At 40.2% G+C, this 18,142-nt stretch overlaps 1 protein-coding gene across 1 annotated transcript in view; it reads right to left on the bottom strand.

Moving 5' to 3' along the window:
* dlgap2a (discs, large homolog-associated protein 2a) overlaps nucleotides 1-18,142 on the bottom strand; it is a gene marked incomplete at its 3' end in the record, with an annotated part of 177,501 nt that overhangs the window by 16,614 nt on the left and 142,745 nt on the right. Inside the window, exons 4-7 of the mRNA XM_079262003.1 lie at nucleotides 16,593-16,661; nucleotides 15,559-15,718; nucleotides 13,621-13,837; nucleotides 5,337-5,396 (exon numbers count right to left, since the gene is read on the bottom strand). Coding sequence (XP_079118129.1) covers nucleotides 5,337-5,396; nucleotides 13,621-13,837; nucleotides 15,559-15,718; nucleotides 16,593-16,661 — 506 coding nt within the window. The remainder of the gene's footprint in view (nucleotides 1-5,336; nucleotides 5,397-13,620; nucleotides 13,838-15,558; nucleotides 15,719-16,592; nucleotides 16,662-18,142) is intronic.

The raw sequence follows: 18,142 nt of genomic DNA, 5'->3' as shown, positions 1-18,142 counted from the left end.
CTACCGTCTGAAAGCCTGGAGTCTCCCGATTAAGAGGGGGGGGAAAAGTACGTTTCTATCTTTTATGGTTCGACAGCTATGCTTGATTAAACACAACATGGTCCATGGCATCGCCGACGATGCCGGCGTCCACAGAGTATAAACAACGGAGAAAACAATAAGACAAGAGTCAACATAGAGGTGACTTTTACTGACTGGAGAGAGCTCAGGTGGATGTAAGGCGGGTGCTAAATTAGCCGTCGCTAAGCAGCAACTCACTGAGAAATGCTGCCAAAGTTCTGTAGGGCTTCTTTTAAAGATTGGATTTTAATCCGACTAAAATAATTGTTTATTTTTCAAAGATGTACAAACAGTCATTGATCCACTGAAATATGGCTGAACCTGTTTCTGTTGAACACATTTAATCAGTATGTTTCCTATTATCTCTAGGTATAAAAGTTATTTAGCAAAAACTCAACATTTTCATTTTGACCTGCTGATTTCTTCAGCTTGATGTAACTGCAGCCAATAACTAAGAATCCCGACGAACAAATGGCATATTATTATTTTGCTTCCAATCAGTCATACGGTAAAGCCATTTGATGCAGGGATGTATGGATGTTTGTAAACACAAAAAAACCTTTTGAGAATCTGTAGGATATTTCTTTTACACTAGCCTTTATAAAAACTAACTTTTAGGCTGTGCTTGGGGAGCTTTTGATATAAAGGTGCAGTATGTCATAAAAAAAATCAAAGGTCAGTGAAAAAAAAAAAGTTGTATATCTTTTAAAACTCTGTTCCTATTGGTGCTTAATTTCTTTAGTAAAATAACTTATTTTTACATTTTCTTAGAATGAACCAATTATATCTATTTGCAGTGGATGGATCAGGATGCTGCCATATTTGTGCCGCCATGTTTACTACTGAGTCTAAATTGACAAAAAATTCTGTGTGTGAGGTGAGATCCCTCTCAGATTTAATACTGCACTACCGCCTTTGCTTGACATGCACTAGAGCACAGTTTGGGATACTTGCAGAGGTAAACATGTTATTGTCGGGGAGAATTTTGGCCACTGACAGCCACCATCCATTTTCAGCAGCATTGTGCTCTGTTGTGTATACATCTTATTGCCACTTTACTGATTTACACCCGTAAGCCTGTTCACATTAATTTGGTACTGCATTTAAGTAAGTTTGTCGCTGTTTGATGATGTCATGAGAGGGAGACAGCCACACTGTGGTAGAAAGCATGATGCAGACAGAGCGACACTGCAACTTCTTCAACATCAGGTTTGTCGTTGAAGGCATTGTTGTTTTACCCCACTCCCACTGGCTTCAGTAAAGAGTCAACGTGAGCCTTTTTGTCTGCGCCGTCATTTTGGAGCGGAGTTTATCAGAGAGTCAACTCCAGCAAGGTGCTGGAGAGGACATGGCACATTGCTTTGCCCATCTTTATCACAAAGTGTAAGTAGTTCTTACACACTGCAGTGTTAAGTGTCTCAGCACTCCAACACGATATATGCACAAGTTCAGAATAATGAACAAGTTGACAGTGTACTGGAAACCATCAAAGCCTTTGTGATATGAGACACACAAGTCTGACATGTGTGGTGGTATAAATAAACAGCACTCACGTATGGAACCTTCTCAAGGAAGCTCTCATGTTACTCTGTCTATTCCATGACAGAAAGAAGAGGGATTACTTTCTTTCAAGTGCAAATGAGAAAAAGGACTAAATCCACAAAAAGATGGACTGAGGAATGGGTCACCAACGCCGTCTTTATTTTCTTTAAAGCTTTGAGGAACAAACTCGCTTGTTACAGGCTCTGAAGCATGAAAGCTGAAAGCGTGCCACGTACTTTGGAGCCAAGCGCAGAAGACATACGGAAAGACAGGATGAAGAGGATTCATTTAAGGTTCATTTAAGGTCATCATTTTCTGTGGCAGAGGCTAAATGTTCTGAACTTTGCTTTACTGTTTCCATCTTACAAATGCTTACATCACATGACCAAGCTCCATTGTACATAAAAGATCTTATAGTTCCATATATTCCAAATACAGCACTGCGCTCTCAGACTGCAGGTTTACTGGTGGTTCCCGAGTCTCAAAGAGTATTATGGGAGGAAGGGCCTTTAGCTATCAGGCTCCTCTGTTATGGAACCAGCTCCCACCGTGGGTTCGGGAGGCAGACTCCCTCCATACCTTTAAGATTGAACTGAAAACCTTCCTTTTTCATGATTCTTATAGTTAGGATATGAGCATTTCCTGAGTTGGAGTCTGCATGTACGGGACCCAACTATCCAGGTTATGCTCATGGCTCTTATAGTTATGGGTAGTCTAGCCAACCATTACTTATGTAGCAATGGAGATGTTACCTGATGCACTGAGGAGTACCTCGCTCAATTTCTCTAATATATTAATGTATAAATATATGCCAATATTGCCGTCTCTAACTTATTTCTCCTTTTTTCCGCAGGTCTTCCTGATTAAGTGCAGTCGTACATGTTGTTCTGTCTTTCCTGTTGTCTCCACCCCAACCAGTCGAGGCAGATGGCTGCCCTCCCTGAGTCGGGTTCTGAGGTTTTCTTCCTGTTAAAGGGAGAGTTTTTTCCTTCTCACTGTCGCCGTGTGCATGCTCAGGATGGGGGATTGGATTGAAGTCATGACTCGATGCAATCATTCAGTTTCTATTATAGGATATGTATGGGTTGGCTCGAAATGATGTGTATGTTGTTTCGTGTATGTAAAGTGCCCTGTGACAACATTGTTGTGAAGTGGCGCTATACAAATAAAGTTTAATTGAATTTAATTGAATGAAGCAATTAAATAAGTCCATCTGAGACTCAATCTGATCTATTTCGAGTTCCATATTGAACCCCAATAGCTGTGGGGGCAGCAGAATTAATAGCATTACACGCTAATTAAACTTTAGCCTGAATACCACAATTACTCTGTTTTTTGTTTTGCAGCATGAAAAACAAAATAAAGCATCCAACCTAAGGCTTCACTTCGACTCCCTGTGCCCTTTTTCTCACCCATATATTTTGGTTGCATTTATAAATAGTTAGATGTCTAGCCGGTGAGGAGCATTCTGCTCCCGGCTCTGAACGAGTCACGCTGCTGTCCACTCAGGAAAATAACCAGCTGCGGAAGTTTATACCTGCAGAGTTAGAGAGGGAACCGGCGTGTAAACGTGTAGGACAGGAAATAGCTTGTGCAAGAAAAGTGGATGGAGGAAAGAGTTTGTGTTGCAGGTGTGATAGAGAGCAAAGATAAATCAGGGAGGAGGATGGTGAGATCAAGGGAGGAAAGAGATGACCCATTCCGGGGGCATGATTCAGCAGGAAGACCAAAATAGAGCCATTATTAGCCAGCGAGTCGAGCAAAAGGGAGTCATAATTCTTGCTCATATCTTGGCAGTGGCAGTATTTCTCTGCCTTTAGATAAACGCGTCCACATCTGCTCCCTCTTTTATTTCACTTGATTCAAATAAAACCTTTTCATGATCACGTGCCCTGGAAAAAATAATATCACCTCAACATGTTCCTATGATGAATCCGGCTATAGAGCCACAACTGGTAGAAGAGGATACAAACAGAACAACATGGACAGTTTGCAAAGCACGTGCTGCTTGTAACCGTTGTTCCTATACAGTCTTTTGTCTTTTCCCTAAAAGCATTCAGAGAAGCTGGGAGGGGGGTGGGGGGGGTTCCTACAACCTGCAGGAAGACTAGTTGAGGCAGTGTAATTATTCTCAGTGTTAATACCATTTGATAGCTCTATCTCAAATAAACATGCACACAGAAACAACTAGTGCCGTGCCAGCAGTTTGGATTAAAGTGAAGACAAATGCAAAAGGCACAAAGGCAGTGGTTGAACCACTCCATCTCTGTTAGGGACTCTCTATCCATCAGGACTGCCTCGCATGCTAACATGGGAGCTGAGTGCCACATTGTTAAGAGTCTTTCTCTCCGGCTGGATTTATCGCTGCAAAGGAAATGCAGCAGTTTGTTTTGCAACTGGCTTTTAAGGATATGTAAATGACCTGGAGAGAAAATTGGACGGAGAGTAAGATGGATTGGGGACTCCGTTATTGGCACCATCACAAGCTCTGCGGACAAAAACAATAAGGGAAGTAATGCAAAAATAGGCAATGACAGATAAGAAAACAGACAGCATGAGTCTTCACTAACTTATTTAGCCACCTCTGGGTGCTTTTGAAAGTTTAAAAGTATTGGGAACTCCAACAAACCGGACAAAAAAAATGTGTTTTTGCAACAAAAAGGCAAATGTCTATTTGATCAGAATCCTTTTTAGCTGTGAATCGAGGGGACCCTCACTTGCCTGTAATGTCTCTGATGCAGTTTAATTGTTTATAAAACTCATTCTGTCGAGACTGTTTTAAACAGTGGCCTCTGCAGTTGCTAATGAAACCTTCCTGCTTCAGCTCCAAGCATCTGGATGCAACCAGTTCGACACATGTCACTGTGTTCTTAACCTCAGCCTTCAGGAAAACAAATTGGCCTCTTGTCAAGTCGATAGATCACTACAGAGCCCAGTTTGGAGGTGTGTGTGTGTGGTTGTGTGTGTGTGTGTGTGTGAGAGAGAGAGAGAGAGAGAGAGACTGTGCTGAGTGATATTGCAGATGTCAGGATGGAGAGATGTTAGAAAGCAGGTTTAAGAAAATGATGCAATCATAAATATGCCAAGTGACGGCAAAGAAAGCACTTTCAACAATTACAGCTGTCAAGACTGCAGACTGTCTTGGTCAAAAAGACGGTGAAACGAGAGCAGAGCTGCTGTGCAGGTATAGTCTATCAGCTCTGTCCTGCATTCTGTTTGGCTGCCATGAGACAAAAGCATCCATTAGTGGAAAAATAACCGAAATAACTCAACGACTGCAAGTAGTTTGATTAAAAAGAGATACTTTTTTTTAAACCTGACTGAGTCTTATTCATGATATGGATTAATTTTGTGTATAATCAAATGTAAAGTGCTTTTTAAATAAAATCCATTATATCATTATTAATATTATTTTAAATGATTAATTAATAAATATTAATTTTATTATTATTATTATCATTATGATCATTTTTGTCATTATTATCATTATTATTATTGTAATTATGATAATAATTATTATTAATAATAACCTTTATTGAAGTCCAATTTCGTTATTTGACTAAGAGTGTGTAAACTGTGGAAATTTCAGCTTATGTAAAGAAGTACTTCTTGTGTTTACTTTATCCTCATTCCCCCAGCATCAGCTTGCCATAGGGCAGCTCATCTTTCATTAAAACAATATCTTACATGTTGAAAAGAAGGCAACAAAAGAATGCCGTAGGTTGCAGGTTTACCTGGGGTTGGCTGGGGACTCCAATCAATGCTGCAGGTGGAGGGGAGGCAGAACTGGATTCCTGAAAACAAGGGAGTTGGGATGATATTCAGACGAGCGGGCATATTTGCCCAAACATAAAGAACAATCTGATTACGTTACAGTGAACAAACCGAGATTGGATCCAGGAAGACTTTGGAGGCTGTGAAGTTCACGTTACATTGTGGTACTTGCAAACTTTTGACCACAAAGAAAAAGCCTTTCTTTTAAGGTAGGTATAAATCTACTGTAAGAAATGCTCTGAAAACCTTTTCATACATAATTAAATCCACATATCCCACGACGCAATGGGAATAAACTTAGCTTTTCTGTGGTGTTATGCTTTTTCAGGCTTTAATATTTGGAACAATTGATAGGTTTTCTCTCGGGTAGACAAAAAAAATCTTGCTTATGGTTCATGTGATGTGGCGTACATGGACGATCTGATGCCAGCATGGTGTCACCACTGACCTGAAACTGTTCGCCAGGAGCCGTTTTTGCACATGAATACCTCAAAATGCACCATCTCTGTCTGAAGCTGCTCATTCACAAATGCACTAGATGGAAGAATACTGTCTACATTAGATGCATTCCCATAACAGAACACTGCTGTGGTGCCTGCTTGTATTTATGTGTCAAAGGGGGCTGAGTATAGTCATTATAACACAGTGTTGTTTGTAATTTGATGTTGTTTTGCTCAAGCCTCCAACCAAAGAGCATATGCTTTGCAATCAGAGTCTTTTATCCTCTGATTATTCATGATGACACAATTAGCACTACAATTTCTCAGATTTTTATCTTTGTTAAATAATAAGAACTCTTGTGGAAAGAGGGCTTAATCATTTGATTTAATAAATGTGTGAAGTATTTGGTGACGTTACAGGTAGCAAGAACAATATTTTGGACTGTTTTATTCCAGTAATCAGAAACCTTAAAAACTCCCCACTCTGCAAAAGTCACAAAAAATGATGCCAAGATGGAAGTGTTCACAGTATCACCAAACCAGAATAATGCATTTACAGGAGGAAAAGTATCAGGAATCAGTCTGACTGCAGTGCAGAAAACGCAACACTTCCTAAGCAACTGAAGAACTTATAAAACAATTGTAATGGGTTGAAACTCCAGTCATTCTGGTTCCTTTCCATCGAACAGGCAATATGACATCGCTTTCTCAGGTGAAAAGAAAAAAAATTGTTAAAGTAAATAAAATCCACATTTAAAAATTCTATTTCCTTGAAGGATTAGCACAGCTATTATTTACTATGGCTTTGTAAAACTGGAAACTGTCTATAAATGCTGACTTCCCTTGTGTTTTTGCTGGAGTTTATGCAGTTTGGTGAGCTTTCACAGCTACCGCGAGGGTTCATATCAATTAGGCTCGCAACATATTCAAAGCAGGAAACAGTCTAAGCATTTATGTGGGCAGAACACTTCTGCTTTTCATTTCGGCTTATTTGCTTGTTACCTCTATAACACTAATTATGCCAGTATGTTTCAGTGCAGGACAGACATTTAGGTAAGCACTGCTTCACCCAATCTCACATGCTGAAGCAGTTTCTTTCTGGATTCAATGTTCCAAGTAACCATAATGTCACTGCAGCGCAGCTTTAATTGTGTGCTATTTTAATAAAAATGCAAATGAACACTGTCAGAAAATATGGTACAGTGTTTGAACATTTTTGTCCAACTAGGGTAAAATCTGGACTTCGGAACCCACTATGGCTCACAACTGGACCTCAAGGTAACTACATGTAGAAGTTTAAGGGACCGTGTAGTAAAAAGTAATATTTCTTCTTCATGTCAGAGAACATTATTAGGAGAAGTAGAGAAAGGAGAGAAAAAAGGGTTATGTGAACATTTTTAACAACACATACTCAATAAATGTTTTAACTTTGTTCACATCATCTTCATTTTATTGCCAGCCTGGCTGGAGCTCAGGAGGAAGTCTGGATGTCTGTCAGTCAGAAGGTTGGTGGTTTGAGCACAGGTGTCCCTGGACAACATGATAAAATCTTTTGGGGTAAAACACTACACTCCACATTGCCTTTGTGTGTGACGGAGACAAAGTATAATGTTCTTCTGTGGTGTGATGGGAGACATACATTCCTTACTATTAAATATAGGTACAGCACAGTCCCCAGAGGTAAAATATTGTTCTTTATGAGGGAATAAATAAGTAGCCAGGGTTGAGGGTACCACCTCTGTGGCAATCTTATGTTCCCCAAAAAAGCTAAATTAGGTATATTTTCTGAGTGACTCTGAATAGGCCAGGAATGAAAACAAACAGTATACTTTATGCGCATAAAATAGGACCCCCACCCCCTCAACAACAACAACAACAACAAAAAAAAAAGCGGATTAACTTCTCATCTCTTTGAAGGCTTTCTGATTTGGCCAATTTAGACTTTCACAAAGTGCTCCTTGTGCATTCAAATCAATAGGGCAAACTGGAAGTATCTCTCTCTGGAAGCTCACTGATGTTCTGCTTAATCATTCTTCTTGTTCCACTGCACTTTATTAGAGCACAGACTTGAGTGGGTGATTTCATATAAAGCCAACTAATTGGACAGATATCCCAGAAACTGTATATCCCGTGAAGTGCCTGTTCCTCATTGCTGCTTGCAAAACTCTGCTAGAGTCTTGGCCTCTGTCTATGCTCTGAATATCAAAATTATATCACGAGTTGAAGCAATACTAACATTGAGGCACAGTTTATGAAAAGCACAAAATACAGTCATTTGTCATGCACTGTAACAATAATTTCATCATTCAGTGTCACAAACGTTAAAAATACCCACATCAAGATGATTCAGGAAGAAACACAATTTAAGCAGTCATTACACTTATGTCCCATTGGTATTACATTCTCAGTCTTTGATTCCTGAGCATTATGACACTTTACATTAAAAAAAAAAAAAAAAAAAAAAAAGACAGAAACACCTCAAAACAATGCCTATTGTTTCATTTGTCCAATTATCAGATAATTTTCATGATTTAATTATATACTTTTTTTTTTTAAAGAAATATTTCAATATTTACAGTCCAGCAAAAATGTATGTGTGTGCAGTATGTCTGATGGCAAAGTGTGTGTATGTAGATAACATGAGGTTGTGTATTCAAAGAGGCTACATACTGAAACTGTACTGGTTTGTACATATTTGAGAAAATAATTTGAGTTATTTTCCAGTGAATTTTGGTTGCATGCAAAAATGTGGACACCCTTCTGCAAAAGTCAGGTTTTTACTAAAAAGTAATCCATTTTCATCCAATTTCCAACAAAATTTCCTTTTTTTTCCCTTTATAGAAATTCTTACTTATATATATTTGCTGCACTGGGTTGTTTTTACTCAGCTTTCCAGTTATCAACAAAATTTAGAGGTTGTCCACACTTTTGCACACAACCACAACAGTACAGTATTCCATCTTTATCTAAGATTGTGCAAACAGCATTTCACAGCATCACATTCGTTTTCCATTTAACTGTAGCGCCGACCTGGCAGCTCACCACGTAAACAGCATGTCTTTATAGTTATATGATAACTACGGAGATTTACTTCACCCCACATTGATGTGGCAAAACAAAAAGAGTTCAAAATCAGACGAGTGGAAAGTTTCCATCATCACTGAAAGGATTGTCAAGATCTTGTACACATCATGCCATCTTATCCATTGCCTTTACCCAGAGCTCTATGAAGAGTCTCTAAAATGTATGTTGAGACATATTTGATTTAAAAAAAAAAAAAAAAAAAAAAAAAAAAAAAACACCCATTATGAGTCTGTTTGAGAATTTAAAGCAGTCTACTTCAATAAAAAGTCCTGGAAGATAATTCATAACAGTAGTGTCACTACTTTGAGGAGCTCCATCCTCCGTGCAGAAATTGATTTTTGGAATACTTCACCACAAAGTTTTACTACATTCTTGCAGTTTCTTGCAATCCGTGATGTTCAGTTTTGCTGCAGCAGAGAGTCTTTTTCCACGGTGTGTTGCTGCTGGATTGCGAAGAAGGAAGTCCTCGCTTGAATGCTAATTAGCATGACATTTCTATCTGCAGTTTGCTCTACATTGCACTGGCAGCTACAAACCGTGAGCTGGAAATATATTTTGAGCTACATTTTATCTGCTGAAAATGAGGTAAGAGCTTACAGTGTGAGAGACACATATGTGATTTCTGCACTGTTGTACTCGTATCTACCGCTCCACAGTTCAACACTGGCACTCCTGCGCAATGACTCTTGCCTCTGACCCCTCTTCTGCCACCTGTACCACATAAAGGCCTGGTCAACTGAGGTTCTCTCAGGGCTGCTGGAGATCCCCTCTTCAAAGTCTTCTACAAAGCCCCCAGTCTCCTGGGATACAATCACAGATTCTTGTGCCTCTGCCATACCATCATCTGACTCCAGAAACTCTGGGAGAACTGGTGAGGACGGTTCTGTATCAAACTGAGGAGAATCTGGGACTGGACTTGTAGGTCCATAGTCTATTTCCAGTGATGTATCAGGAGATATTGAACTAGGAGGAGATATTGTGACAGTGACCAGTGGAAATGGTATTTCATGTAACTCTGAGGCTACATCATGAGCTATATGCTGCTCCTCAGCTGATTCCAGACAGGCAAACTCTGTTGATGTACCCATGAAGCACGTTGTGGCAGGGTCAGCTGTTGGTTGGGGTGAACTCTGAGAATCTGACTGGTATGCAGGTGGTTCTAAATCCTCAGCATTAAATGAGGAGTCTGTACTCAGGTTAAAAGGCTCGGGTTCAGGGTCCATAAACACTGAGTCAAGGTCATCTTGATCTAGGGAAGTCAGCATGACTAAGTCAAAGTGAACCAGATCCGCATGATATATAGGGGTGGTGTCCAATGGTTCTGGCACAGGAGGCCACTCTGAGTCTACGGACTCTGCCTCGGGGTTTGGTTCGGTTTCTACTGAGCTAGAATCAATGGTTGAGACTGATGTAATTTGCTCAGGAGGAAGATCAGGGGGATAGTCAGGAAATGTAATAATGGGATCTTGATTTGTGTCGCTGTCAGCTGGACTTGAGGGTGAGTCCGAGTCGAGGTACTCTGACACTACTATAGATGGACACGGGATGGCAACCTGTAGATCATATGAGATAACATTATGTAGATCAAATGTGGGTACATTGCAGACTAAAGGTAAGCCTTGACTAGTAGGGTAAGATGAAGATGCGATGGATGTTTCTGATGGCTTTGGTTGTATTTCTGGTGAGTCTGAGAGATCTGGATCTTCTAATCCTGAGAGTGGCGAAGACACAGTAGAAGGGTCTTGAGAGACAGGTTGTGGCTTTTCAACACTGAGAGGATCAGGAGATTCTGGATCTGATATGTTATCGTCAAGGTCCTCTGGTGGAGACACAGTAACTATAGGAACTGGAAATGGTAGTTGCATCCTATCTCTTTCGATTGGCTCCGAGTCTGGGGATTTCATGTGATCAGACTGAGATTGTTCAGTATTTGAATGGGACTCATTAGCTGGGTCTGTATCTTTCATCTGTGGGGTGATTAGCATTACTTGTTTCTCTGCCGATGAATCCTCAGCACATTCAAGAACTGATTCTGATGAATGTAGCACAACATCTTGAGTGGTGACTTGCTCATTTGTGACCGTGTTATATGAACTCATGATTGTTTGGTCTGGCAGCTCTGGCTCTGGGTCTGGTTTAGCTGTGGAAGGCACAGCAGTCAAGTCAAATATTTCCAGCTGTACTGCCCTGACAGAGCAAGGAAGTATAGGATCCAAAGACAGTGGAATGGCACTCTCTACATACATTGACTGTGGACAAGCAAGAATGCTTGGGTCCATTGAGAGCTGTTTTGGCAGACCTCTGCGAGCACTTTTTTTCCCTTCATTTTCTTCTGGACAGTTAACAGCTGCATCTGCAGTACTTTGCCGGATCAGGCCTTTGCTTCTTGCCTGAGTTCCCACGGACACTTTAGATATCTGGGGTTTCTTTTCTCTCGCTCCCCCGGTGCCTCTGTCTGCTGGAGTGGTTCCAGTTCGTTCTGGTCCTAGCCCTCCTCCTGTTCTTGCTCCTGTCCCTGTACCAGTCCCAACCCCTTCACCCAACCCTGTCCTGGGTCCAGCTGTCATGGTGCCACCTTGGGGAGACCATGTGTTGTAATGCTGTGTAAACGTGTTGAAATTACTGTTGAAAGCCCGAAGTTCTTTACACAGGTCCCTCCTGAGTTCAGCCAACTCTCGACGCATGGCAGAGACCTCTTCCTTCCACTGCATGCTGATAGCTGCAGCCAAAGTGGCTGACTCTTTGATACTGGCCTGAATGGCTTTTGGTGATGGTCGTTCTGGTGCACTAGACCTCGGTGACCTGAAGAGGCTTGGAGAAACAGGTGGTCCAGACAGAGGTTTTGCTGTAGCCCCCATGCTATCTTGGTGGTAAAGCCTGTCTCTTCTGATGGGGCAGCCTAGATCATCATGAGTCAATGGAGCCGTGTCTCCCAAATCCTCATGTATACTGGTCTGGTCAGGTAAACAAGTTTCTTCCTGCACATAATTTCTGTCTGGAAGACAAATGTAAATATGTATCTGTAATATGGCCACAGGTGTGAGCAGCTGGAGAGAATGTGCTTTTTATTGCCACAAAGCAATAACATCAAGTCATGCACTGAATGTCATGAGTCAAAATAAGATAACAGCTGAAATCTGCAGCTTCCGAGTGTTAAAGTAATGACTATTGTACCAATTTGCTCAGTGCTATACCATAAAAGCAGGAATTTCCAGCTACAATTTGTAATGCAGTGTTGAAAACCAGAGTATTGCAGAGAAAGCACTCCCATTTTGACTCATCTTATGTAAACGGTTTACACTGCCTTCTCAAACATAATTTGTAGCATGCATTCCTCACATCTTTTCAGTGCACAAAGCTGAAATGCTGAGCTCCCAGAGCATATCACAGAGAATGGACATATGATAAATGACATGTTTTGAATAAATCCTTGAGCATCCTTGTCCTTCAGTTGAAGTCAAAAGGAAATGTAAACTTTGTGCAGTGAAAAGAGGCAAAGATGAGCAAAGCTTCCAAACATCTTCTCATTGATCAGGAAGTATAGTATGAACCCTATTGAAACAGCAAGGTCCAGTTTGACCGGTTCAGTCGAAGCACTAATTGCCCCATTTCCATAATGGTGGAAAAACAATCAATGCCAAACAAAACTCGGCATCATAGAGATGCAAATATCTGAGTTTACAGAGAAAGCAGTGTAAGCAAACATTTGTTTGGTATTAGGACTTGACCACAAGCACATCTCCAGATGTCCACACCTCTAACGCTCCCTACAATAACCCAGCTTATGTTAGTTCATAAATCTGTGGGAGGAGGTGCGATCCATTCAGACTTCTTGTCCAGGCACTTTTTCTTCTTCTCTTTCCACCTCGTTCATCTTCACAAGGACGCATTCTTTCCTCTGTGAATCCAGTAATCATGGGAGTCGTTAAAACCACCAGCAGCTTACGGTTTATAGTAAAAGTATCAGAAGTAAATGCACGTGTTACGTGAGTGGGTTTATATTTATTGGTTTATATATGTCTCATCAGTGTGACAGTTCAGTTACCAGTATAGTCATTGTCAGCTTTACAATACTCATTATCAAAGTCTAGACACAATAATCTTCAGCTCTGTAAAAGGATTTCTTTGTGTACCAACATGAAATTTGAAATGAGACAAAATAATTCATGTACAAAAAAATTAATAAATGAATAAACATTTGAGTGGTGCAGTCAGTTTGGCAGTGCTTTGAACAGGTGCTATGAGTAAAGAATGGGATTGTATTGAAATCTGCTGTGGGACCATGGAGGCCAACATGTGGCTCCAGACAGAAAGTGGGACTTCCAAAGTGGTAGAGGAAGTTTTTATGTCACTACTCTGACCTAAGCTTCATTTCAAACAATGTCCATATGGCATTTTCAATAGGGTTCATAGCTTTACTCTCTGATGCATCCAGTGGATGAGCGGATGAGGCACTGTTTCCAAAATAAAGCAGTATGAACTGGCACAGCTCACAAGTAGTAGCTACTGGCATCAAACCTCCGTCAAGAATGAAACAGACAAGATTCGTTCATGCAAAGATACAAACCAGTTTGCACTAACTGTTCTATCATTTTTATTTATCACACATCAGTGCCAGTGGTTTTAGTACTAATTTGCCAGTTCTTCACCACAAACAAAACGCCAACTCCCAACACATCCTTGCATTGAATAAGTAAATTTTCGGTCTATTAATCCTTACCTGTGGTTGACCTGATGGTGGAGGTGACAGTGGACGCCATGGGTGGGATGCAATCGTCGTCTTGGGAGTAGCCTGCCTGGATGGCTCGCAGGTAGCTGTGGCTCCTAGTTCTGAAGCAACCAGGCAGGTCCAAAGCCTCCATGGCCTGAGATTCCACCTCGCTGAACACCGACTCACACACAGACTCGAACTGGCCGTTTACTTCAGTTTCGCTCACCTGCAAGAGGAGAGAGCTGTAAATATGCTCTCTGCGTCTCTGCTCTGGAGAAATTAACAAGATTTGGTCTTAAAAACTGTGTCTGCATCTTTATCACTTAAAAGGAAAACAAGGCTTTCTGCTGAAATCAAATGCGTTAAAAGCTAAAAACCGACAGAGAGAACAACAAAGAAAGCTCCTCTTTATGATGTCACAAAAAAATATTGACACATTTTTATTTGTGTGTTGCCTGGAAATTGTTACCCCAGTTAATAAACTGTGGGTTATTAACCTCCTTCCCTCCCTGTGCCTTTTACTTTTACTGCAGTACCTCTTGCTTTTGCAAATTCCAATAAATTGTCATAAAGTCAAGGTCATACTGTGCTGAAGGTACGACAGATCAGATGCAGATTTATCACAAGCAGTTGTTTTATGATTAGAAATGGTTTGATGTTCACATTTGGCAATATCAGGGAAAAAGATACACATCTTGTTTTACTTGGATTTGGAATTAGAGGAGGTTTAGCTGAGCTTTTAAGACTCCAAACAAATCAATAAGCTTGTCTTTCAAGGGAGAGATAAATATCTCAACAACCCCTGCTGAAGTCCCTAATTAATCCAGATAAACAATATGAAACAATCTGCTGCATAAAATACGTGGAACTAAAAAGTCAGAGAAGAAAATGTATTTAAGAAGGTTATCTTTAAATCGCTGAGTATGACCAGGGCTATTAAAAAAGATCAGTGATATTTTTATTATTTATAACAGAAATGATACAATCATTTATGCAAATATTAAATATGGCCACTATTTGAAACGATGAAGTAAAATAATGCAAAAGAAGAAAAATAAATGTAACTAAGCTGATGTTGCCTCATCACAGATTTTGTCAGATGGTCACCAGGTCCAGGTGCATTGTGTCCTGAACATCCAAACAGTTGGTTTGTTAATTAAAGAATAATATGGAACATTCATGGACACATTTTCAGATTCAGGCATGAACACACATATTTGTAAGTTGCCATTAACAATCAGGAAAGAAAAGTGACATTAAAACAAATAATTATGGATAGAAAACTCTTTACTTTTGTAATACAGACACTATCTGAGCCTTGTGTCCTTATTGGGTTGCCTTATGTATGAAATGTGTGCATAAATAAAAGCACCTTGTCTTACTTTGTGCCAGATTGGTCTATTTTCTGATAAGTTTTGTAATCCAGAGAGAGAGAGAGAGAGAATAAAATATAGAAAGAAAAAAAATTAAAAAAAAGAAAAAGGGAAAAAAAGAAAGAAAAAGAAGTTTTGTAAATTAGACCTACTTACAAAATGCCATTCAAAATGGAAATACTAAATGATTCAATACAGGTAATGATTGTGTTTACATTGACTGAATTAAATCAGATGCAAAGCCAAGCCATGAATGTATTCACACTTATTCAAACTGAACCAATAATGTATTAATCACTACACAGAATGTATGCAAGGAAGTTCACTCTTAATCTTTATTTTCAATGTCTGTCATTTTATCTGTTTGCTTCCATTAAACTCCACATGTGACAGGCAAAGATACAGTAGCTGAACGGATGAACAGACTGGCTGCATAAAAATATAACATAAAAATGTATTTAAAGAAAATAAAGTGACTTTCAATCATGCATGAAATTGCTATTAAGATTTATGTGGAAATTCCCAGCAGCCCTTCACTGGGATGTGTGTTGCAGAGTTTAGGGTACACACTCACCTGGCTCACTTGGCTAACACAACTAGCCTGACTGAGCGTGCTGACAGCTCGCATATAGCTCTGGTTCCTGGAGCGAAACTTGGGTGAGTTGTAGTTTATAGAGGGATCGAGGGCAAGGCTTGGGTGCATGTCCCTGGTAGCTTGCAGGTGGTAGCTCTGACTGAACGGAGATAGAAAAAGAGAAGCAGGCCGGGACATTTAAATATATGACCAAAAAGACAAGCAGTTTGACTTGTAGTTCTGCATACATCAAAGAAAAGATGAGTTAGATGATTTATTATAACACTATCCTTCTAAATAGGGAAAAGCCCTCTCCTCCGCTACGGTGATGTGCTCATCAGCCAGTTCGATTTCTGATGTGCTGAAACATCAAATCAATGCTTGGAAATGAGGGAAATGCAAATTTGGAGGTAGTTAGTGAGCAAGCACTTTGGAGGGAGAGCTCCAGAGTCAGTCAGGTCAATTAAAAGAGCTAGGCATGAGAGGTGCTCAAAAAGCCACGACCGGCTGGATATCTGGAGGAGAGGAGATGAGCAGGAACTGAGCTTTAAGTTGACTAAATAAGACTTTGTAAGTCACTTCAGCACTACCAATGCGTGATTACATGTTTTATTATATAAGGCGGGGATGAGAGAGTAGTATCTTGTGCTTTTTTACGAGATGAACGTTGATGTTTGGCAGAAGGAAAATACCAGCGTGATTAAAAGTGTATTTCCCAAATAATATCAACATTAAAACCTGTAAAAAAGGTGTGAAAATTTGATGGAAAAAAAAAACAAACAATTTGGAAGTTATGGGATTAATAATCATAATTTAGTTCAAGCACCGTTTAATGATGACCAGTAAATCATATCATATCCATATAATTGTCCTCTCTGGCTGGATCACCAGATACGTGACCTCTCATTGACTAGTCTTGAGTATTTGTTTCTGTGAGTACGTCAGCAGGGCAGCGAGCCAGCTGGCTCTGAGAAGCGGCTGCTGCAACATGGCAGCGACAGAGAGGAAACGGGAGGCGCTGAGCCTGTATTCACCTTAAGTCTGCAGCAAAATTGGTGATGTAGTTACGCATGTCACTGTTGATTTTATCCAGGCGGTAAGAGCTGCAGGTAGAGAAGAAAAACAAAGTTACTGGGTCCCACGAGTGGGAGTTGGACGGATGTGACATCCAATGGAGCTGCTACTTTATGGATTTAATGATACACTGAATGTTTGCTTGGGAGTTTCCACCAAATGCTGCAAACATTAGGGTGATACAGGATGACCAATATGGCCTTTCTGTGATGAGAAAAGCGGGAAAATGTAACGATCACAACAGGCTGGCTGATTGAGGCAACGCCTTCCAAATGAGACATGTACACAAGCACGTAATGTGATGAGGATCGTGTTATGAGTTGTGTGGTTGTACAATTACAATGCCCACTACCACAACTGGCCAAAAAATGATGAAAAGCTGCCTGCATGAAACAATTACACTTCATCATAAACCACGCACCATCGTCCAGTGTGGATAATTAGATTATCCACGCAAAAAAAAACTTCTGTCTGTTCCTGTGGAGTGAATGTTGGAAAAGCTTTTAGCTGACAAGATCGGACAGAAGTGCACAGGCCAAGGCTTAGAATGGGAATTACTTCACCCATCCCTGTCCGTAGAGATATTATCATCAGCTGAGTGAAGGGAGGCTGTTTTGAGAATGCGTGGGCCCTTTTTATCAAATCACGCCACACCAAATTTCCCTTAATGCACTTCCATTGTCGGCCAATATCAGGGCGAGGGATGATGGGAATCTAACGCTTCCTGGCTTTAGTGATGCCATAGGGAGAGGACTCTTCCCGGGATTCAGGGAGTCCTGATGCAAAGAGTGGCTGCTGTTTCTTTCTCATCTTAAAATCTGAAAACCTTCTAAACAAAATTAAGTCAATACGATATTGTAACAGATCCATTACAGAACACTGCAAAAACTCAGCCTTAAAAACAAAACAAAACAAAAAAAAATTAGGTAAATGTTGCTTAAAATAAGATAAATGATCTGCCAACAGAATAAGAAAACTTGGCTTGTCAAGACTTCCCAAGACAAGTAAAAATACTCTTCAAACGAGGAATTCTCTGGCATAAGAACTAAGAATTATCTTACCTTTCAAAAAATAAGCATATGTGTACTCAATTTAAGATTTTTAATCTTACTTAGATTTCAGTTTTTTGCAGTGAAGGAGATCAGATTAAAAGTTGTTTAAAAGTGCAGATTATAGTGGCATCACCAACAACAATGACAACAATGTTGGTTGTCAGGAAAACAGGAAGAGGCAAAGGCAAAAAGAAAGGAGAATCCAAACTACGCTGGTGAAATCATTGATTCCCCCTCCTCCACTAAACAGCCAGTCAGGATGATCTCTTCTGCTTACAGACCTGTCAGAGGTTCAACATGACGAATTGGCTAAAAATAATGCTGACAGCGTGTTACACACCAAAGAGAAAAGAGAGACAGACATTTACAGATGGCAGATTGTCAGCCCCCACCGCTGTTTGTCCTTCAAACGGCTCAATATGCAGCTTTCCTTGCTGCAGGTTGGAGGAAAATCTGCA

The sequence above is a fragment of the Telmatherina bonti genome (genome assembly GCF_933228915.1).
Source record: "Telmatherina bonti genome assembly, chromosome: 22".
In the NCBI taxonomy this organism is placed as follows: Eukaryota; Metazoa; Chordata; class Actinopteri; order Atheriniformes; family Telmatherinidae; genus Telmatherina; species Telmatherina bonti.
This window is presented reverse-complemented; position numbering and strand designations above follow the sequence as displayed.